Source organism: Pseudophryne corroboree, chromosome 7, assembly GCF_028390025.1.
Source record: "Pseudophryne corroboree isolate aPseCor3 chromosome 7, aPseCor3.hap2, whole genome shotgun sequence".
NCBI classification, from domain to species: Eukaryota; Metazoa; Chordata; class Amphibia; order Anura; family Myobatrachidae; genus Pseudophryne; species Pseudophryne corroboree.
Window position 1 is genome coordinate 490,944,156 of NC_086450.1, and position 9,553 is coordinate 490,953,708.

Here is a 9,553-nt window from a genome sequence, read left to right on the forward strand (position 1 = left end):
ACTTAGTTGCATTGATTCATCTTTCTCCACCCATGTATAGTACTGGTCATTGACTATCCATGTACAGATCTTGTCTGGTGAATAGGGCCTGTTGGCTCCTGAGTCATTGAGAACCCAATGCTCTGTGTCATCCTCACCTTCTCTAGTGTGACCAGATTAGGAAAATCAGCCAGCTAGGTTTAGAGGCGAATCTATTGGAATGGAGGTGAGTACGCACACCTGAGCCACCTGTGCCTAAGTACAGCAGGATGTTTTGCAATACAAATCACCATAAAGCATCATATAACCAGGGGAATACTGTTCCAGACCTATCTTCTGGTTGAGGTGAGAATCATCAATTAGAAAATGCTCAGAAGAAAAGCAGCTAAAACCAGAGTCCACTGATGGCATGAAATGCTGGTACTCCCTCTATTCGTTGTAGGATCTGCAGTACTGAGGTCATTGCTGGGATCTGCAGTACTGAGGTCATTGCTGGGATCTGCAGTACCGAGGTCATTGCTGGGATCTGCAGTACCGAGGTCATTGCTGAGATCTCCCCCGCATGTCTGAGTGGGTTGAGGGATATCTGTCACATCGAGCAATTCCAATTCCACGAACGTGCTGATCCATGTCTCATAGGCTGTTATCAGGGTGTACACCCCAGGGCGGTATGGATCAGCACAGCCATCTCCCCAGCTTACAATGCCAACCTGGTACCAGACACCTTTCACTTTACACACCAGGGGTCCACCGGAGTCTCCCTAAAAAGTAAACAATATTAATCATCTATCTATCACATAAACCATTATTCGGTCAGATGGCTCTTTGTCTTCTGCGTTATAAGAAGTGTGAAACCCACCTGGCAGGAATCCTTCTGTCCATCCCTGTAACCGGCACATATCTTATCATCTTGGACAATGACGGAGCTGGTGCCCTTCAGGGGCTGAACGTGATACATTTGGTCACATGTTTCATGGTCAATCAGAGGGGTCATCACCTTCTGTAGAGTCTTGTCGTGAGGCAGCATTCCTAATGGTGACAAAGATAACTGAAGGATCAAACCTTTATTCCACATTTCATTCTTTTTAAGGTTCTTTGCTCCTCCGTGCAGCAATGTAAGACAAATAGCGCACTGATAAATTCTTTACTTTAAATCAGTATATATTAATAACATAGATTAGAATATAAATCTTTTTTTCAGATAGCCAATACATTACTCCCATCCTCTTATGATATAGCGCGCAAGGGTCATAATGAAAGAAAAATCTGCAGTTTAAATGTATGGATCCATTTTATAAATAAAAGTTGAAATAATTGATGTAAAAATGTATTTTTGTTTCCAAGGAAATTAGTTTTCTCTTTCTATACTACAGTAGTAAGTCCCAAACTGAGCATGGGGTTTGGTTGTACAGATCCAAATAAATTGGGCTTGTATCTTTAGAGGGACTGTGTGCAGACTAATAGTGTGCTCCTGCCCACTTCTCCGCTTTCCCTCTAGTTTCCTCCTCCTTCTCTTTCCCTCTATTCTCCTCCTCTTCTTTCCCTCTAGACTCCTCCTCTTCTTTCCCTCTAGACTCCTCCTCTTCTTTCCCTCTAGACTCCTCCTCCTCTTTCCCTGTAGTCGCCTCCTTCTCTTTCCCTCTAGTTTCCTCCTCCTTCTCTTTCCCTCTAGTCTCCTCCTCCTCTTTCCCTCTATTCTCCTCCTCTTATTTCCCTCTAGACTCCTCCTCCTCTTTCCCTGTAGTCACCTCCTTCTCTTTCCCTCTAGTTTCCTTGTCCTCTTTTCTTCTAGTTTCCGCCTCCTCCTCTTATTTTCCTTGAGTGTCCTCCTCCTTCTCCTCTTTCTCTCTAGTTTCCTCCTCCTTCTCTTTCCCTATAGTCTCTTCCTACTCTTTCCTTCTAGTCTCCTCTTTCCCTCTAGTCTCCTCCTCCTCTTACTCCTCCTCCTCTTCCTCTGTCCACATTCCTGCACAAAGTCCTGGTAGAATGCACACTTAAACTGTATGCATGGTTACATCCCTCCATATGGCTCCATTCCTATCACATTTGTCCCACCCACTGCGTGTGTCTTTACTCCACTCATGGGTCTGCATCTGTCCACCCCCGCCCCTTTCTATTAGTTTATCCATCTCCTATTTTGTATCACCACCTGCCTCTCTATCCCCCTGCATTGTAGGTTTCCCATTGTCCCCCTACCCCATCCCACCTGGTCCCTCTCCTTTTTCTCTTATCTGCTCCCAGAGCCACTGTTTCCTTGCACCTGGTACCTCATCTTCCACTTTTCCTATCCTCATGCCTTTCCCTTCTGCTCAATGTAAAAGGTAAAATCAGGCCAAGTGGTTTGAGATAACAATATGGTAAAATAGGGGGCAGACTAGATGGGCCAAGTGGTTCTTATGTGCCGTCACATTCTATGTTTCTATGTTTCAAACATGAGCAAAAAGAAGAACAACTATGTCCAGTACACCATAGTACCACACTCTCTAATGGTTATCCAAGACTCTGGAGGCTGGTCACATTCCTAAGCATGAACCCCTACTAGTGCCTTCCCCCAGATGGGCCCTTCATGCACCATTCCGACTCTGGGCTCTAGTTACCTGATATCAGGGCAGACAATACACAAGGTGGCAGATTTTGGAGATCCTCATACAGTTACAGTGAGTGAAGAAATTAGTAGGTGTCAGATAGGTGTGATGGGTTTTATTAGGAGCAGGAGTGAAGGAGCGAGGGCGACCCAACCTGAATTCTGCACCAGGCCCAACAGACTACAGTTCCACCACTGACTACGGCAATTATTTCTCAATGTAACCCTTCCTCTGCTTATCATTTAATAGTGCAAGTTTCCCCCACATACTAGAAGGATGGCCCTTACATTCTGCAAAGGAAAAAAGACTAAAATAATAAGTGGTATACAGTATGGATAAACTAGATCGAAGAAGATTGAAAAGAAAACATCTAACACCGAATCTGACCAACTTACCCTCATAGGATGTCACACCCCAACCGGTTACCCAGCATTCCATACCGCAGGGGAAAGTGACCGCAGCGGATGGCAGACATATTGGCATGATGTACTGGGTGTAGGTGACAGGGCTGGACATCTTCAGCAGGGCGATGTCGCCTTTGTCTCCTGTTCCCTTAAACTCCTGGTTAATTATGAGGGTCTGTACCTCAGCAACAATCATATGAGGATTTGTCTGGTCCAGCTGATATAAACCCAGATAAACTAGATACTCCTCCACTCGATTTGAACTGTGGAAAGAAAAGACCACGAGACCTGGGATTATTAAGAGGCCATCTGCTGATGGAGACGAAGCGCCATAAACATTGGCAACGCACAGCTCTCTGGAACAATGCTTACAGTCAACAGTCCTGATTTTCACAGAACAGTCCCTGTGTCTGAAATGACAGGGCGCATTCTACTAGAAAGGTTGTACAGTGTCGCCGGGCCCATAGTGGGCTTGGGTTGGACAGCAGTAGAATGAGCTGAATACAGGGTCGTCTTAACAGCTGTGTGGGCCCCTGGGCACAACAGTGCACTGGGGCCCCTACCCAACTTCCAGCTGTAGGAGTGGGGGGTGCTATCAGTGGTTGCTTTGATGTCCCGGGGGCGGTAGGGGGTGAACAGATGGGCAGGAGGGAGAACACTAAACTGTAGAAGGGGGCATTGGCCTGAAAGAAGGGGCCCTGGTACATGACTTCCACGGTGGTAGGGAATATTTAATACGCAGGGGAGGGGTGGATAGTGGAGTGGGTTTAATATTCACCATTTTCTGGTGAGAGGGCAGCTTACTTGACTGCAGATATCTCCAGTTCCTGGATATAGATTTTATAGCTTTGAATGGGATAAAACCACTAAAGAGCCTCACCTTTCAGGAGGTCCTGGGGACTTGGGAATCAGAGTTAAGAAGCCAGAGTAATCCACCAACAAAAATATAAAACTGTATACCAGGCGTGCAGAGCTGGAGCAGGGACCGGCTGCTGGAAGGCTGATATCTCTGGTTCTGGGCATAGTAGAGACAAGCTGCCAGTGTTCACCAAAAGGGGAGAGTCCCAGCTTTTGGAGTATACCCTCAGGAAAACTATAATTTAGACAGAACCCAAGATATCTGGCTGGGAAGAGCAATTAACAGTCTTGGATGGGGACCACTGCTTTGAAGTCAGATATCTCTGGTTCCCCTGGCCCGAATTTCAAAAATCTGGTACCCCTGGAAAGAGGGGACCCTCAGCTATCAGCCTAGGGCCCTTATACTCCTGGGGCCCTTGGGCAAGTGCCCATTGAGCCCATACGAAAGACGGCCCTGGCTGAATATCAATGTGAGTAGAAGGCCTGACCTGTGATATCCTAATAGTCTAACAGAGACTCGTCCAGTGATTGATCGACCATTACACTGTAGCCCAAGGCGCCATTACTTGGGGGACGCCACACAATTGGCAGCCAAGGGAATAACATTTATATCTAATTCATGTATGATGGTGGCTGCTGCATAGATGAATTAAAGAAGTTTGTTAGTTATCCCCCATCCCGAGACACCGTTAAGGTGGAAGTTTGTATAATGACCACCAGATGGATAGACAGATGTGAACATGTAATTTACTTACTGCTGAAACTTTTACTTTATACACATTGTGCTACAATGCCATCTGCATGCAGGGGCATATTAATATAGGAGAGGACCCTTGTGCAATCTCCATCCGGGCCCCCTCCTCTCTTGCAGGCAGCCGGGCGGAAGACTCTGAGCACTAAGAGCACTAGTAGACTCTAAGTGTCTGTAGGAGTCTACTGGGCATGCGCAGGTCTCCAGGAAAATGGCTATTACCATACTGCACATGGGCAAAATGCTGGGAAGATGGCCACCTCGCCAATGCAGGTCTCCGGAGAGGTATTTAACAAATGGTGGCTGGCTGTGCAGTGTCGGCTCTCCTGGACACAGAGGTCCATGTGCACTGCTCACCCTCACCCATAATAGACAGGCCACTATCTTTCTCGCAGCTCCCAGAAGCCAATATTACACTCCACAAACACTATTATATCAGTAGATTAAACACGTCAGCTGTACAACCTTAGAAGCTAAGACACTCAAGATGACACATTCTTAGTGCACATTGTCTAACCGATAGGAAGTCCACTCATTGTCCAGCTAGATGCCTGCATGCCAGGCTGCAGTCTCCATTCCACCAGGAGGCGTGCACCTCAGATTCTGGAATGAAGTGGGAAGAAAATGTGTCTGTCTCAGCTGTTGAAAAAAAACCTTTAATTTATGCACAGACTATGCCAAGAACACGTCAGTGCCTGAAAGATTAATGTGTTTGTCCGATGTATCTAGAAGACAATAGGTGTATATTTCAAAATATTTGGATGTATTGTTGGCACATCTTTTGAATCCATAAAAAGGCTTTTATCTGCTCAGGTATTACTAAATGCATTCATCTACATACGGATTAGTGTTAAGACATGACATCTGTATTTAGATAATGTATCTCAGTATGGTAATTATTACTATAGACAATGGTGCATAGCTGCCAAAAAGTAAATGGGTTGAAAGAGACACTTATTAATATTACTTTTTAAAATGCTGCAATGTTTCCTGCTTTCATTTTGTATGCATAATAATTGCTAGATGGTTGGATACAAATTATCCTAAAACACAGCTTAGAGTACTTATACAAACATACTGATTCAATTGATGTCATTGGCAGAGTTATAGATGCAGGATCTGCCAACTTATGGTAGGTCAAAACCAGTCCTGGAAATGTGTCCACTCTTATGGCAGGTCCAAAACAGCCCCAGAGAAGTCTACTCTTATGGCAGCTACAAACCAGTCCTGAAAATGTGTCCGAACCTAATGGAAGGTCCAAATCAGCCCCAGAGAAGTCTACTCTTATGGTAGATCCAAACCAGTCCCAGCGATGTCTACTCTTATGATAGGTCCAAACCAGTCCCAGAGATGTCTACTCTGATCATAGATCAAAACCGGCCCCAGAGATGTCTACTCATATGGAAGGTCCAAACCAGCCCCAGAGATGTCTACTCTTATGGCAGGTCCAAACCAGCCGCAGAGATGTCTACTCTTATGGCAGGTCCAAACCAGCCGCTGCGATGTCTACTCTTATGGTAGGTCCATATCAGCCCCAAGAATGTCTACTATTATGGTAGGTCCAACCCAGAACTGGAAAATGGGTCCAATCTTACGGCAGGTCCAGTGGTGTTACAACTTGCATCAGTAACCAATCAGTGCATCAGCGCAGATTACACCTGACCAGGAAAGAACTACAGGAGTGATGTTACAACTTGTATCAAGAACTACTACACAGACTTTGGCTCCTATTAGTAGTGTCTGCAGCAATAAATATTATGTGATGTGTACTAATTGTACAGAACACAATGTAGTGACCTTTTTATGATGGTTTCATCAAGCACGTTAATTGTGCAATATGACTCTGCATGTGTTCCACTTGTCTATAGTTTATTAGTGTGGAGAGTAATTTGTATCATGTGAAAGACACAACAAGTCATGTGAGTGCAATAGACTCACTATCGTGTATAAAAAGAAACACAATGTAACCTGTTAAATGAGGTTAATGATAATTACTATAGTTGAGTTCAATGTTCTTAAAATCCTTAACAAAAAATATATAATAAATAACGACAATAATAAAAATAATAATAATTCAGATTTCCCAGCATGAGAACAGGAGAATACAGATAGGTCCATACAGTTTCTAAGCCACTATCTGCTAACTTGCAGTAACCTATTTTATGAAGCTTTACTGAGATGAAAGTGTGATGACCCGAGGGCCTCAGCCCGGCCCGCCTGAGAGTAATATCCCGGACAATACACTCCTTCCAGCACGTTCTGTACCCAGTAGCGGATCTTGCCATGGGCAAGCAGGACTTTTGCCCGGGGCGCCGCCTTCTGGAGGGCGCCGTCGCCGTCCGGAGGGGCACCGCACCATGGCAAGATCCGCCACTGTGCAGTGTGCCCCCCAGCAGTGCCCCCCCGCTGTGCCCCCCCCGCTGTGAAGGGAACCAGACGCTAAGCGTCTAGTTTCCCTTCGTGGCGCTGGTCCCCCGCTGTGAAGGTAATCAGACGCTAAGCGTCCAGTTTCCCTTCATGGAGAGGACCTCTGCTGTGCGGTGCGCGATGACGTCATCGCGCACCGCACAGCATTGTGGCACAGACGCTAGGGGTCATAATTGACCTCTAGTGTCTATGCTGTGCTATGGGAGAGACGTCTCTCCCATAGATCCGAGGAGAGGAGCGGCGCCGGCGGAGGTCTGCAGGTCTGGAATCAGGAGCGGGGTCAGTAAGTCTACTTTTTGTTTTGTTTTGTTTTCCTTTCAGCGGCGCTACAAATGGGGGCGTGACTGACCACGCCCCCGTATTAAGCCACACCCCCATATTTTGCCCGGGGCGCCACAAGGGCAAGAACCGGCCCTGTCTGTACCTCTTAGTATAGATTTCTGTAAATTAAGGATGAGCAGCATCAGATGCTAATTTTACCTACCTTTGCCTACTGTGGATTCCAGATACTACATTCATGTAATGGGACAATTCGTCACCAAGCATGAGAGTACTCCCAAAAAAATTACTTTAGGGCAAAAGACAGTGTGATAATATATTTAGCTATTTCATTATATGTGCATTTAGAATAAATATAAGTAATTGAGAAAGTGCATTTTCTGTTTGCCACAGTCAAAGAGGTGCTGCAGCAGTTACAATCAGGAAGTGTATTTAATTGCCAAGAGAATATTGATTATTGGTTATCAGTTTTGATAACAATTGTTGCATCTCTTTCTTATTGCATTTCTGTTGTGTTGAATGCCGTTTGCATAGTAGTACAGAAGTGTACTCATATATCTTTGCTGCAGTCACACCACACAACTCCTCTTGGCACAACTCCAGGTTCCGTGATACTCTACCAGCGTCGGGAGTATTTCTTGCTAAAAAGGCGTCTTAAATGCAACGCAATTCAACTAGGACTCACCGGGAGACTGTGCTGATTAATTTGATATGTATCACGTGTATGTCTCTGTGCGACTGAGTCTCTGGCTTTTTTCCATACCTGTTGTGTCTCCTATACAGATTCAGTTAAACATATATACAAGTGTCAATTAATCATCACAATCTCCTGGTGCGTCCTAGTAACATCTCATTGCGCCTAAGACACCTGATGCTAGCGGAATTGCACAGGACCTGTCGGCTCACTAATGCCAGGCATCTCACACTGTGTGGCGTATTGAGGCAAGATGTATGAGGACAATATTTGGGACCTTGGACTCACTTGGCGTTGAGACTCTTGGACTTGCTTAGAATTGTGGATCTTGGACTTGATGAGTATGAAAACACTTGGACCCACTTAATGTTATAGGGAACTCAGTACTATTGGGGTGAGACTCCTAGAGCCCTCAAGAGGGTTTTCACCAATAGCAACCCACCCCGTGGTTCCCATAGTGCTTGTTGCACACACCAGTACTTAGGGGGCCCCCTGGACTTGATACCTCCAGCAGTAGGAGCTCACCCAATAGATTGAGGACCCCAAGTTGCACTGGGTAGCTGATGAGAATTAAGTACACAGCTGCCCGAGATATACCTCCGTCTAGGCAGGTGTTTAACAGTGCAGATGGTGCGCAAGCACACAGCCGGAGAGCTAGAGTAGGCAGATGGAGAACGTCACACCAAGCCTGGGTAATGGCAGACAGAGCAGGATACTGGATGCTGACAGGCAGAGATTCCGGCAGAGTATCCACAGGACAATGATCAATGTAGATAACAGGGACCGGTGGTTTACATGGCAAGGGTAAACTATAACCCGCACAGAGGGAGTGGCCAGCAAGGTATATAAAAGGTATCCTAACCAATCAGTAAGCAGGCAGTGAGGAGGGGGCAGTAATAACTAATGTCATGCAGCTACACTGCTGCACGTCCACATCCCGGCCTGCCATAAGTGACAGGCGTCCCAGTTGCCAGGCACCTGGCGGCTACCAGCTGGCATAGCGACCGTCGGGTCCCCATTGCCAAGCACTGGGCGGGGACTGTCTAGCTGGGTGGCTGGCAATGACTGGGACCTGCACCTAACACAGCCCCAGGCTGTAACAGACACATCTGTAAATATCTCTATCTTGTTTGCCATTCTTTATTGTGTGAAGCTTCCTGTCACTTGTATGCTGATCATTATCCTCTGCCTACCATCTCCTTGGACCTGTGTCCTATTGCTCCACTTTTAATAAATTTGCCAGATTATTCTGCTTGTCACGCTAAGTAATTTTACTATGTGTATGGGCCTTGCCTCTCTGCTACAGCCTGAGAAGGACAAGCCTGTGGGGTCGTTGCTGAAGAGAGAAAGGGAGCATCCACTGGAGCTGCCGTCTCTGCTGTAAGGTATCACTACATTTTGGTGCCCCTACATGTAGCCACCACCCCTGCCCCCCTGGGGTAGCTGGACTTACACGTCACACACACACACACACACACACACATGATGGGGGGGGGAGGAAGGGAAGGAACGTATGAAGTGGGAAATGAGAAACGCGCAGGGCTGGTCCCACAGTAACTAGTCTCACACTGTCGGT

The 9,553-nt window shown here is 46.3% G+C and overlaps 1 protein-coding gene across 1 annotated transcript in view; it reads right to left on the minus strand.

The window, feature by feature from the left end:
* Positions 1-338: 338 nt before the first annotated feature.
* Positions 339-9,553, minus strand: part of LOC134944426 (uncharacterized) — a 231,442-nt gene continuing 222,227 nt past the window's right edge. Inside the window, 3 exon segments of the mRNA XM_063933004.1 lie at positions 339-740; positions 839-1,008; positions 2,960-3,231. Coding sequence (XP_063789074.1) covers positions 339-740; positions 839-1,008; positions 2,960-3,231 — 844 coding nt within the window.